Genomic DNA, 14,430 nt, shown 5'->3' with positions numbered 1-14,430 from the left:
TTAAAATGTTAATTGCAACTTAATGTTAATTTTGAGTTCAAAGACATTTGATTCGCTTTAAAATAATGAAAAAACTTGGGGTGCCTGGCTGGCTCAGTCGGTAGGAGCATGTGACTCTTGATCTTGGGGGTGTAAGTTCAAGCCCCATGTTGGGTGTAGAGATTACTTAAAAAAAAGTCTTCAAAAAACATACTGAAAAAATCTAAGTAGTATTTAAGAATTTAAATATTTAATAATAAAATTTAATTTATATACTTCATATTAATATTTCTAGAGGTTACAGAAACTTCTAAACCAAATTTTGATGAAATATTGTATCACTTAATCAACTCTGAACACGTAGGTACTATTTATATTTTTACATTGAATATATATCTTAAACTCCTCCATATTAGTACAAGTACTAACTATACATTTTATGATAATGCACATTTTGCCTTTGGAAGAAACCAATTTTAAGAGTATAAAAATTTTTAACTTTTAAGACTATATAGACATAAAAGGTACAACTTCATGTATAATTATTATGTAGTGATATCTTTTTTTTTCAATGTTTATTTATTTTTGAGACAGAGAGAGACAGAGCATGAGGCAGGAATGGGCAGAGAGAGAGGGAGACACAGAATCTGAAGCAGGCTCCCGGCTCTGAGCTGTGAGCACAGATGCTCGGCTCGAACCCACGAACTGTGAGATCATGACCTGAGCCAAAGCTTAACCAACTAAGCCACCCAGGGCCCCTGTAGAGACCTCTCTTGAAAGCTTGGTGCTTTAATTCCTTAAAAAGTCTTATGTAAGAGGTTTGGGATAGCATAATCATTTCCATCTGTATAATTACAAAAGTGTAGGACTCATTAGTAGAGAGCGGAGTATGTAATCCCAATACACATCCCTGACTCCAAAAGGGTTGCCAATAAAAACCATGAAAGATGGTCTTCCAACATCACTATTCCACGCAAATCTGAACAGCGTGAGTGACAACATTCTAAGCCACAGCTATATAGAAGATATCTATACCTTTCTATTAAAAAATAATGTAGCTTTTGAACAGGGTGATCATTCAGTATACAACTAATGTTACAGGGGAAGGAAAAGACTAGAAAGAGGGAGATAGTAAGGGACAGAGGTGTGTTCAAGTTAGTGATGTTACAAACTTCACTTAAGGAAAAAAAATGTTTAGGGACATGGAGTATGGGTAATTTTGGATAAATGTGGTTGAAATAATACAGGCTTTGGAGCCATATAGACTTGGTTTGAATCTTAAGTTTATTACTTATTATCTTTTTGACTGTGGCAAGTTAACCTCTGAACTTAGTTTTGACACCTGAGAAGCTGAGAACACCTAACTCAGAACACTGTTGTTTATCTTACATGATAAAATACGTACACATGTACCAAGTACATATAAAAACTTTCTTTTTCTTCTCCTCATAATTATTACTGTACTAAAAGATAATCACTGCAACCTACTGGATAATTCTAATGCAAGATAATCCCAATACAACCTACCGGATATATTCAGAATTGCTTGCAAACACCTATATTCTTTCCATAACGCAAGTAGGTCTCACAATAAAGTGACATCACCTACTTAGAAAGATTACAGGTATTATGACTCAGATGTGGAAATGTCACAGAAAGGAGTAGCATAAAAAAGTGATTTGAACTCAAGGGCATCAGCAATGAGCACTCTCCAGTGATGCCTGGGACCCAATGGTTCTCTAGAAAAAAAGCTCAGGATTGTCTGAAATAATGGAATACGAAAGCATAGCAGAGGACTGTCAGCACAGCCCTGGAATAGTAATAGTATGGAAAACAGTGCAATTATCCAGTCAGCAACTCACATACTATCCGTAGGCATACTAACCCTAATATCCAGAAGGGTTTCTGGGATCAGATGATTGTATAGGTTCAAAACCTAGGCCTGACGCTTTTTGGTTGTGTGCCAAATTACTTTGCCTCGATTTCTCATCTGTAAAATGTGGACAGTGATTGTTAGCACTACACAGAGCCATGATGAACATTTGATGAGCTTATCATGGAGAGGGTTTAGTTTTGAACGGTACCAGGATACATTCCACACTTAATCCACATGCCTCTTGCCTTCCCGGAGGACACCCTTTCTTGGTTCTCCTTCTGCTTCTCTGGTCATTCCTTAGTCTCCGAAGCTGGCCACAGCCAGGGCACAAGAGAAGGAGTCCTAGCAGAGAACAGCTGCTGAGAGGCTTAGAGCCAGGCAGAGATGACAGAGGTCACACAGTGCTGGAGTCTGAGCTTACCCACATTAAGATGGCAGGAAATACATTTCCAAAAATAAAGGCCATACTTGAGGAATAAGAAGATAGGAATAAGGAATTCTAGAAATAAGTGCGAACGGAAACAGACCACCCCAGTAAAGCCTACACCCAAGTTCTGATAGGACTAGGTTGATGTGACCAGTAATTTGTTTTCTAGAGGAAGCCTCTATAACATACCATCCACAATTTCTAGCATACAATAAAAATTACTAGATGTGCAAAGCAGGAGAAAGTGTCTAATAATCAAGATAAAAGAAATGAAAGTAAAAAAGGGTTTCTAAATAACTGTGATGAATATGTCAAAGAAAAAAAGAGGAAAAGATATGCAAGATAGGTAACGTGGAACATTTCAACAGTTACAATCAGTAAAAAAAAGAATTGAATGGACATTTTAGAACTACAAAATCCAGTATCTTGAAATTAACAATTTACTAGCTGGGTTTAAAAGCACACTCAACACCTTAATCCTATTTATTTAGAAGAGAATTAATGAATGACAAGAAAGGCTAATAGAAAACATACAAACTGGGGGCACTCAGCTGGCTCAGTCAGTAGAGTATGTGACTCTTAATCTTGGGGTCTTGAGTTCAAGCCCCACATTGGGTGTAGAGCTTACTTAAAAAAAATAATTAAGAAAAATTTAAAAAGGAAAACCTACAAATTGATTTTTTTCCAAGTTTAAGGACAGTGACCAACAGATTTGAAGAACTAAGAAAACCTTAAGGCACGAACCAAATTTCATAGTCAAATGGCTGAAAACCAAAGATAAAAAAGAAACCTCTCAAAAGCAGGTTTCACATGATCGGGCCATCCATTACCTCCCTGATGGCTTATGAGTCTCCAACTTAATTCTTTCTTTCCTTCCTTGCTGTCCCTTGAACAAATCTGGGAAAATCTTGCCAGATTGTGGCTGTCTCCTCTGCCTGGGACATTTTTCCCCAATGTGTCACTCTGGGCACCTCACTTAAAAATCACAGCCCAATGGGGCGCCTGGGTGGCGCAGTCGGTTAGGCGTCCGACTTCAGCCAGGTCACGATCTCACGGTCCGTGAGTTCGAGCCCCGCGTCGGGCTCTGGGCTGATGGCTCAGAGCCTGGAGCCTGTTTCCGATTCTGTGTCTCCCTCTCTCTCTGCCCCTCCCCCGTTCATGCTCTGTCTCTCTCTGTCCCAAAAATAAATAAACGGTGAAAAAAAAAAATAAAAATCACAGCCCACTTCCCACCCACTTGTACACCCATCCCTAGGCTATCCAAGCTCTTAGAGTCCCAATCACTCAAGCATTCCTTATTTTTTCCCACAGCACTTTTCACCTTCTAATATAATTTACTTCCTACGTTTATTGCTAATTGTCTGTCTCTACCCACTAAAAAGTCGTCTCTGAAATGATAAGGATCTTTGTTTTGTTCATTGTTGTACCCCACGTATCTTGAACAGGGCCCTGCACACATAGGTGCTCAACAATTATTTGTTGAACGAATGAATGCTATTATTATATTGTCATTATTCTAAGCCTTTTTAGTCACCAAGTAAGTTCATGCCATGTCCTCCATCTAATACAGTTTTCTCTATTTACCTTTGGAACTGCTTTTGAAATGTGATTAAGACTGGTACAGTAGCTCAGTAGTTAAAAAACAGACCCTGAAGCCAGGTAACATGGATTTGCAACTAACAGGATTCCATATATATACATTCTGCATTCTCTCTCTCTCTCTTTTTCTCTGTCTATATATATATATATATACACACACACACACACACACATATGGAATTTTTATATATATTACATTATAGATATTTATATATATGCAACTTGCAGAATGTAGGCAAACAACTAAATTGCTTTCTCCGTTATTAATAATTACTAATCCATTACCAATTTATTTATACATATAATCAAACAGTAGCAATAATAGCATCAATTGCATAGTGTTCTTATAGGTTCTAGGCATTTCACATATTAATGCATTTAATCCTTCTATCAACCTCATGAAAACGAAGGCACAGAAAGATTAACTAGTTTGTACCATGACATACAGCTTAGTAAATGATACAGCAGGATTTAGACCCATGCTGAGTTCCAATGAAAAGAAATTTTTAGATTGTACAAAATACTTCCTAAAAAATATAAATGAACTAAATGTAACAATTAAATTTATGTTTGCTTAAAAAAAACAAGGCAAAACCTTTCTTACCACTAAAGACAGAAATGCAGATATTAGGATATGTCACTAGGTGATGCTCTTTGTTAAATTTCTCTCCTAAGAAGGTAATCTGAGGATTTATAACTTATTCAGATGGGAAAGAATTTATGCTAGGTCTAATAATTAATTTAGTTGGCTCTTTAACCACAAAAGTTACCTCAGCCAGAAAATAATTTTGTATGCAAAAAGGTAAGCCCCACAAAATTATGGGAAACTTTCTGCAAAATTGTAACCTTAGAAAACTGAGACTTCCTCACCATGAATACGGTATCTCTTTCTCCAGCATGAATATGGTATCTCTTTCCACTTATTTTTCTCTTCCTCCATTTATGTCTCTATTTTCCTCAACGTTTTAATAAGATTTTATATTTTTAAACAAAAAAATCCATTAAAAATGGGAAGAGGATTTGAATAGACATTTTTCCAAAGAAGACACACAGATGGCCAAGAGACACATGAAAAGATGCTCGACATCACTAACCATGCACCATGACTTTGATGCAAATCAAAGCCATAATGAGACATCATCTCATACCCTGTCAGAAGGACTACCCTCAAAAAGACAAACAGCAAGGTGAGGATGTGGAGAAAAGGGAACTCTTGTGTACTGTTCATGGGAACATCAGTTGGTGCAACCACTATGCAACCGTATGAAGGTTCCTCAAAAACTAAAAAAATAGAAACACCATATGATCCAGTAATTCCACTACTGGGTATTTACCCAAAACACTAATTTGAAAAGATATATGCTCCCCTATGTTTATTGCAGTATTATTGACAATAGCCAAGATGTGGAAGCAACCTAAATGTTCATCCATAGATGAATGGACAAAAAGATGTGGGGTGTGTGTGTGTGTGTGTGTAACATATACATGCATACATATACATATAAATTATAAAATTAATAAGACAAAGACATATTACACACTTATCAAACTGACAGAAATGTAAAGATCAAGTGTTAGTTAAAAAGGATACAGAGCACTGGAACTCTAATAGATTGCTGTGGGGAAAGGAGATAACAATTCTTCTGGAAAAATAGCTTGGCATTATACAGTAATCCTGAAAATGTACATAGCTGGATGGCCTGTACCGCTACTAAATATACATCTAATGGAAATTTATACCAAGAAACACATGTAACAATGGTCACAGCAGTATTATTTGTACTAGGAAAATTTTAAAATAACTCAAATGTCCCTCAGCATTAGAGAGGATAAATAAATTGTAGTATGTTAAGACGATGGAATAAAACACAGTATTGCAAAATGAACAAATTAAAGCTCTTACAACAATATGGATCAATTTCACATCCATGTTCTTTATTTCATTATAAAGAGATACAAAATAACATGCATGTATAAGTCTGTCCATATAAAGTTCAAATCCAATGTCTGCCACTTATTTTCGAACGGTTCAGGAAATAAAATACGTATCTAATACCTAATGAGATATAATGAAAATATAACCGATCAATTGTGAATCTACGGGAAGAATACACAAGGTTTCATTGTACTAGTTTGCTGTTTTCCTTGGGTTTGAGATTTTTCAAAATAAAAAGATAAAAAAGACTAAAAATCAGACAAAACTAATTTATATTGTTTAAAAGTAGTTTCTTCATCTGGATGACAGATGTATGACTTTTCTTATAATTATTTATTAAATTACACATATGTATTTTATATATTTTTTTCTGTATGCATATTTCACAAAAGAAGAAAGGTTAAAAAATGTGATCCAGTATGTAAAAATACTTTCAAGAAAAACTGCTTCAATACACTTATTAAACATTATTACAAAAAATAAATAACAAGTCTTTTATAAGCAAGCTTTAAGTAAAGGGACTTTGTTATGTGGGCCATTTACTTGGGATCAATCCATCAAAAGGTGCTGAGGACCAATTTTTGAAGCTTGCACTATAGTTATATCATCTGATTTTTCCATGAGATACTTCTTACACAAGTAACAATTCTGAATCTTGTTTAGTTTGATATTAGGTAGCACATTCTTCTAAATAATTCCCTTGAACTGCAATATGATAACCTAATATTCACTTTGGCAGGTACTCTGGCATATGCTACTTAAAAGTGTATTATAAGAGGGGCGCCTGGGTGGCTGAGTCAGTTGGTGAAGTGTCTGATTTCAGCTCAGGTCATGATCTCATAGTTTGTGAGTTCGAGCCCTGTGTCGGGCTCTATTCTGACAGCTCAGAGCCTGGAGTCTGCTTCAGATTCTGTGTGTCCCTCTCTCTTTGCCCTCCCCAATTTGTGCTCTGTCTCTCCCTGTCTCAAAAATAAACATTAAAAAACTTTTTTATTTTTTTTTAAATTTTTTTTTTCAACATTTATTTTTTTGGGGGACAGAGAGAGACAGAGCATGAACGGGGGAGGGGCAGAGAGAGAGGGAGACACAGAATCGGAAACAGGCTCCAGGCTCTGAGCCATCAGCCCAGAGCCTGACGCGGGGCTCGATCTCAGGGACCGCGAGATCGTGACCTGGCTGAAGTCGGACGCTTAACCGACTGCGCCACCCAGGCGCCCCTAAAAAACTTTTTTAAAAAATGTATTGTAAGAAAACACTAAATGAAAGTTTCATAATCATCCAAGTATCATGCATAAGTTATATAGTCCATGTGTGAATTTTGCCTGTTTTCTATATAGGTTTTTGCTATTTTTCTCATTAGGATTTCACAGTATTTTTGTGTAAAACCCTCAAAAGTCAAAAGTTGTTCAGAATTTCATGTTTTCAAACTGACTTTGAATATATTAATCCCCTTGATTGTCTTTTGTGTCATCTAAATCAATATCAAAATCTAAATCATCATCACTTTCTTCTTCATTTCTTCTGCAACTTCTAGGGTTGGAACGTAGATTACTTTCAGGATTTTCTGTCTTTTCTGGTTCTTTATTAAACCTAAAATTGAAAAAAAAATTAAAACTTCTATTTATTTCTCAGGCTTTCATTATTTAACTATAGAGTGACAAGAACTTTATACTACATTTCCTCATTAGGAGGAGCCTAAAAAAATAAGTATAGAGTAAAAACTCCTGGAAGACTAATATCAGTCAAGATCCAACCAATTATAATATTGTTGTCAACAAAATAGCCTCAAAGAAATTAATATATGATGTCCACTAAAGAAAAGCAGTTATATAATGAATGAATTCTTCTGTGATGAGTGATGAATGTAAGCCTTATGGATAAATATTTCCATTTCCTAAAAATATAAAGTTTTATTTTTACTGTAATGATAGAAAATTTTAATGAATAATTAAGACTTTTTTCCTGTTAGGTAGAAGGAAAGAATCTAAACTGGTGTGATAGACTGCACCTTAAGACTCTTAGAGCTACTGAATGTTTCCTTGAAAGAAAATCCACTTATCAATTACTAAAAGAGTAAATCCCAGACATGAAAAAAAAATACTCACGGAATAACAATGTCTTCTTTCTTTCCACATTTTGCACAAACTTCAAGTTCACAGGCACATGGTCTACACATTATGTGATAAGAATCTCTCACTGCTTTTTGTAAACATTTAACACTACAAGTGGGAAAAACATCAAGTATTATTTTTTACTAATTTCCTAAGATTTATCTGCTGAAATGAGGGGGTGTAGCTAAATGTATAAGTGAAAAGCCTAAAAATCAAAACTCCTATATTTCAATCTCACTTATCTTATGTCAATTTAGATTAATTATATAGCATTTCTAAATAACAGTTTGTTATTTTTTAAGTAAGCTCTAGGCTCAAAGTGAGGCTTGAATTCATGTCCTCGAAATCAAAATTACATACTCCACCTACTGAGCCAGCTAGGCACCCTAGATTTATCTTCTTTCTTAAAGCTTTTAAAAATGTCATCTGCACGGGCACCTGGATGGCTCAGTCTAAGAGCCTGAGACTCTTGATCTCAGGGTTGTAAGTTTGAGGCCCACATTGGGTATAGAGATACTTAAATAAATTTTTAAAAATGTCATCTGCAAATAGTGACAGTTTTACTTCTTCCTTTCCTATTTGGATGCCTTTTATTTCTTTTTCTTGCCTAATTACTCTGGCTATGACTTCTAGTACTATGTTGAATAAAGGTGGCAAGAAAAGGTATCTTCATCTTGTTCCTGATCTTAGAGGAAAAGCTTCCAGCTTTTCTCTATTGAGTCTAATGTTAGTTATGGGTTTATCATATACAACCTTTATTACATTGAGGTATGTTTCCTCTACCCAGTTTGTTGAGAGTTTTTATCATAAACAGATGTTGAATTTTGTCAAATGCTTTTTCTGTATTTACTGAGATGAACATAATATTTTTACCTTTCATTTTATTAATGTAGTATATCACATTGATTCACAGATGTCAAACTACCCCTGCATCCCTAGAATGAGTTCCACTTGATCATGTTGTATGATCCTTTTCATGTATCGTTGAATTTGGTCTGCTAATATTTTGTTGAGAATTTTTGCATCTGTGTGCATCAGGGATACAGGCCAGCAATTTTCTTTTCTTCTGACATCCCTGTCTGGTTTTGTTATCAGAGTGATATTGGCCTCATAAAATGAGTTTGGAAGTGTTCTCTTCTTTTCTATATTTTGGAATAGTTTGAGAAGAATTGGTGTTAATTCTTTAAATGTTGGCAGAATTCACCAGTAAAACTGTCTGGTCTTGGACTTTTGTTTTGGGAGAGACTTGATTATTAATTCAATCTCCTTACTAGTAATCAGTCTGTTAAGATTTTCTATTTCTTTAAGATTCAGTCTTGAAAGGTTGTATGTTTCTAGGAATTTACCCATTTCTCATATGTTTTCCAACTTGTTGGCATACATTTGTTCATGCAGTCTCTTAGGATCTTTTGTATTTCTGTGGTATCAATTGTAACTTCTGTTTTACTTCTGATTTTGAGTCCTTTGTCTTTTCTAGTGGGTGAGTTGAGCTCAAGATTTGTCAATTTTGTTTATCTTTTCAAAGAAACAGTTCTTAGTTTTATTGATCTTTCCTATTGTCTTTTTACTTTCTATTTCACTTTTTTTCTGCTCTGTTCTTATCTCCTTCCTTCTACTAAGTTTGGCTCATTTGTTCTTCTTTTTTTAGTTCCTTGAGATGTAAAATTAGGTTAAGTTTTCTTATTTCTTGATGTAAACATTTATTGCTATGAACGTCCCTCTTATAACTACTGCTATATCTCATATGTTATGGTGTGTTCTCTTTCCATTTTCATTTGTCTCAAGGTGTTTTGTTTTGTTTTCTCTTTCTATTTCTTCTTTGACCCATTGGTTGTTCACTTTCCACAAATTACTGAGGTTTACACTTTTGTTCTTGTAATTTATTTCTACTTTTATACTGCTGTGGTTGAAAAAGGTACTTGATATGATTTCACTCTTCTTAAATTTTTAAGATTTGTTTGGTGGCCTAACATAGGATCTATCCTGAAGAGTGTTCCACATGTACTTGAGAAGAAAAGTGTATTCTGTTGTTTTTAGGTGGAATGTTCTGTACATATCTGTATAATATTGTTAAAATGTCCACACTACCCAAAGCAATCTACAGATTCAATGCAATGCCTACCAAAGTTCCAAAGACATTTCTCACAAAAATAAAATAATCCTAAAATGTAAATGGAGCCACAAAAGACCTCAAAGAGTCAAAGCAATCCTGAGAAAGAACAAAGCTAAAGGCATCACACTTCTTGACTTCAAACTATATTACAAAGCTACAGTAATCAAAATAGTAAGGTGTGGACATAAAAACAAATGCATAAATCAGTAGAACAGAGTTAACAGCCCAGAAATAAAAGCACATATATATGGTCAATTAATTTACAACAAAGGAGGCGCACCTGAGTGGCTCAGTTTGTTAAGCGTCAGACTTCAGCTCAGGTCATGACCTCATGATTCATGGATTTGAGCCCCACATCAGGCTCTGTGCTGATGGCTCAGAGCCTGGAGCCTGTTTCGGATTCAGTGTCTCCCTCTCTCTCTCTGCCCTCCCCCATTCACACTCTGTCTCTTTCTCTCAAAAATAAATAAACATTAAAAAAATTTTTTTTAATTTACAACAAAGGAGCCAAGAACAAACAATACTCTACACACATACATACATACATACATACATAAGAAATGAAAATATACATGCATACAAAAACTTGTATATGAATGTTGACAGCCACATTATTTGTTAATAGCCAAAAGAATGGAAACTATCTAAATGTCCATCAAGTAATGAATGGCTAAATAAGATGCATAGCTCTACAGTGGAGTACTTAGTAATAAAAAATAATTAAGTACTGATAAATGTTACCACATGCTTGAAAAAATTATGCTAGGAAGCCAGCCACAAAACACTGCATGCTATATGATTCTGTTTATATGAAATGTTCAAAAAAGGCAAAGTGATCGAGCCAGAAAGCAAGAGTAGGGGTGTTTGGGGGGAAAATGCAGATTGACTACTAATGGGCATGGGGTTTCTTTCTGAGATGATGAAAATGTTCAAAATTGGTTGTGGTGATGATTGCACAACTCCATCATATACTAAAAGCAACTGAATTATACACTTCAAATGGATGAAGTGGATGGTGTGTGAGTTAAATCTTCATAAAGGTATTTTTAAAAGTCAAACGGAAGTGTTAGAAATAAAATCTTGGAATGAAAGACAAAAGATAGCAGAAATCCACTTTAAACAGAAACATATAGACAGTTAAAAGTAGGACAAGGAAAAAAACCATGCAACTACTAATCAACAGAAAACTGGAGGGGCACGTGGGTGGCTCAGTCAGTTAAGCCTCTGACTCTTGATTTTGGCTCACGTCATGATCTCGAGGTTTGTGAGACTGAGCTTTGCATCGGGCTCTGTGCGACAGAGCAGGGCCTGCTTGGGATTCTTGCTCCTCTCTCTCTGCCTCTCCCCTGCTTGCATTCTCTCTCTTCCCTCTCTCTCAAAATAAATAAACATAAAAAAAAAAAAAAAAAACAACAGAAAGCCGTAGTCAATATATTATTATCAAAATATACTTCAAAGAAAATTGCCAGGTATAAAAATGGTTATTACATGACAATAAAGGGATCAATTTTTTAAAAACACCCAATAATCGGGGTGCCTGGGTGGCTCAGTCGGTTAAGCAACTGACGTTGGCTCAGGTCAGGATCTCACAGTTCGTGAGTTCGAGCCCAATTAGTGCTCACAGCCCGGAGCATGGAGCCTGCTTCGGATTCTGTGTCTCCCTCTCTCTCTGTCCCTCCCCTGTTCGTTCTCTGTCTCTCAAAAAAAAAATAAAAACTAAAAACAAAATTTAATAAAAACACACACACACATAATAATCTTAAATGTTTAGGCACCTAACAACAGGGTGTTAAAATAAATGAGGCAAACTATTGATAAAAAGAGAAATAGAAAAATCCATAAGTATAATTAGGGACTTCAACACTTCTCTTTCTGTAATTGATGGAACAAGTATGCAAAAAAATCAATGAAGTTATAGAACACCTGGTTGATAGAAGCCTATATCAACCAAATTAACATTTATAGAACACTCCACCCAACAAGAGCAATATATTCTCTTTAAATACACGTGGAGCATGCTCCAAGACAGACCATATTCTCAGCCATAAATTAAAACAAATTAAAACAAATTAAAAAAATTTTTTAACCTGAAATTTGTTCTTTGACCATAATGAAATTAATCAGTACACAGAAAAACATCTGCAAAATGCCCTTATATCCAGAAATTAAACAAAACATTCCTAAATAACATGCAGGTCAAAGAGGAAGTCATGAGGGAAATGAGAAAATATTTTGACTGAATGACAATGAAAACACAGCATTGAAATTTATAGAACAAAGCTAAAATATTCTTCAGAAATTTATATAATTAAATGTTTATATTAAACAAGAAGAACTATCTGAACTTCTACTTTAAGAAAGCAGGGAGGGGGGCACCTGGGAAAAAGTGTAAACTCAAAGCAAACAAATGGAAGGAAGCAATGTCAATACAAACCAAAATCAATGAAATTGAGGGGTGCCTGGCTGGCTCAGTCAGCAGACCATGTAACTCTTGACCTTGGGGTCCTGACTTCAGGCCCCACACTGGAAGTAGAGTTTACTTTTTTAAAAAAATCAATAAAATTGAAAACAGAAAGATAGAGAAAATCAATAAAACCAAAAGGAGATGCTTTTAAAAAATTAATATAATTCATAAACACATGGTCAGACTGACGATGATAAAAGAAAGGAGACAAGTTACCAATATCAGGAATGAAAGAAGGGCAGCACTAGGTAAATCTAACAGATATTAAAAGAACAGTAAGAGAATTTGGCAAACAACTCGATGCACATAAATCCAACAACCTCTACTGATACAGACACATTTCTGAAAAGGCATACTATCAAAACAAGAAATAGCACTAATTAAAAAAAAAAACTAATTACACAAGTCCTTTCAGAAAACAAAATAGGAAGGAAAAGTTCTCAACACATGTGATGAGGCCCTAATATTGTGATAACACAAAGACAAAATTACAGACTGGTATTTCTAATGAACATAGATGTAAAAATCTATAACAAAATGTTAGCAAATGAAATTTATCAAATTTCGGAAAGGGTATACATCATGACCAAGTAGGCTTTATCCAAGGGCATGCAAGGTTGATTCAATATTAAAATCAACGAAGGGGCGCCTGGGTGGCTCAGTCGGTTAAGTATCGACTTCAGCCCAGGTCATGACCTTGTGGTTAGTGAGTTCAAGCCCCGCATCTGGCACTATGCTGACAGATGGAGCCTGGTGCCTGCTTCTGATTCTGTCTCCCTCTCTCTCTGCCCCTGCTCCTGCCCCGCTCACACTCTCTCTCAAAAATAAAAATAAACAGTAAAAAAATATATTAAAATCAATTCATATAATTCACTGAATTGATGTTCTAAGGAAGAAAACCCATTTATTGATCTCAATAGACGCAGAAAAAGCATTAAAGTAACATCAATGCATGATAAAAACTCTCAGCAAACTATAAAGGAAACTTCTTCAAACTGATAAAAAGCATCTACAAAGAAATTACAGCTAACATCATATTTAATGACGAAAAAATGAATATCTTCCTTATAAGATCAGGAACAGGGAAAGAATACAGGCCCTCATCATTCCTTTTCAAAAATATACTGGGGGTCCTAAGCAGTGCAATAAAGGCAAAAAAGAAATACAGTAGCATACAGATTGGAAAGCAAGAAATAAAACTGTCTTTATTTTTTTAAATCATTGTCTATATAGAAAATCCCAATGAATTAACTAAAGAAGTATTAGAAATAAAAAGTGAGGGAGCGCCTGGCTGGTTCAGTCGGTATAGAATGCGACTCTTGATCTCTGGGTTTTGAGTTTGAGTCCCACATTGGGTGTAAAGATTACTTAAAAATAAAATCTTTTTAAAAAGTAAATAAATAAAACATGAGTTTATTAAAGTCATAGTATATATGGTCAGTAAACAAAAATAAACTCTGTGTTCTAGCAATGACCAATGTCTTTCTGTAGAAATTGACAGACTGATTCTAAGAGTTATAAGAAAACGGCAAAAAAAACCTATAACTGACAAAATAATTTTGAAAAAGAAAACCAGGTGGGAAGACTCATGATTGGATTTCAAGACTTACCGAAACACTGCAGTAATCAAGTTAGTGTGGTATTGGTGAAAGGATAGACACATGGATCAATGGGACAAAACAGAATCTAGAAATAGATCCATACATATACAATCAATTGATTTTCAGCACAGTACAAAGGGAATTCAATGGAGAAAAAACAGTCCTTTCAACAAATGATGCTATAACAACTGGATATTCATAAAATTAATAGGAAATGGTTCATAAGTCCAAATATAAAACCAAGAATCATACAACTTCTAAAAGAAAACACAGGAGAAAATATTTGTGAGCCTAAGCCAGGCAAAGATTTGTTAACTACAACAA

General features: G+C 35.0%; 1 protein-coding gene across 4 annotated transcripts in view; it reads right to left on the bottom strand.

The window, feature by feature from the left end:
- The window catches only part of CD4H9orf85 (chromosome D4 C9orf85 homolog), a 100,916-nt gene that overhangs the window by 34,736 nt on the left and 51,750 nt on the right, over window positions 1–14,430 (bottom strand). The window contains exons 3-4 of one of the 4 annotated variants that reach the window (XM_045469142.1): window positions 7,923–8,036; window positions 7,036–7,407 (exon numbers count right to left, since the gene is read on the bottom strand). The exons of 1 other annotated variant lie outside the window; for it this stretch is intronic. In XM_045469142.1, the coding sequence (XP_045325098.1) occupies window positions 7,260–7,407; window positions 7,923–8,036 (262 nt within the window). In that variant the 3' untranslated portion in view covers window positions 7,036–7,259. Of the gene's footprint in view, window positions 1–7,035; window positions 7,408–7,922; window positions 8,037–13,923; window positions 14,192–14,430 lie in introns of those variants that run through there. 2 more of the 4 variants (XM_045469144.1, XM_045469146.1) reach the window with 2 other exon arrangements.

Source organism: Leopardus geoffroyi, chromosome D4 (genome assembly GCF_018350155.1).
Source record: "Leopardus geoffroyi isolate Oge1 chromosome D4, O.geoffroyi_Oge1_pat1.0, whole genome shotgun sequence".
Classification (NCBI taxonomy): domain Eukaryota; kingdom Metazoa; phylum Chordata; class Mammalia; order Carnivora; family Felidae; genus Leopardus; species Leopardus geoffroyi.
This window is presented reverse-complemented; position numbering and strand designations above follow the sequence as displayed.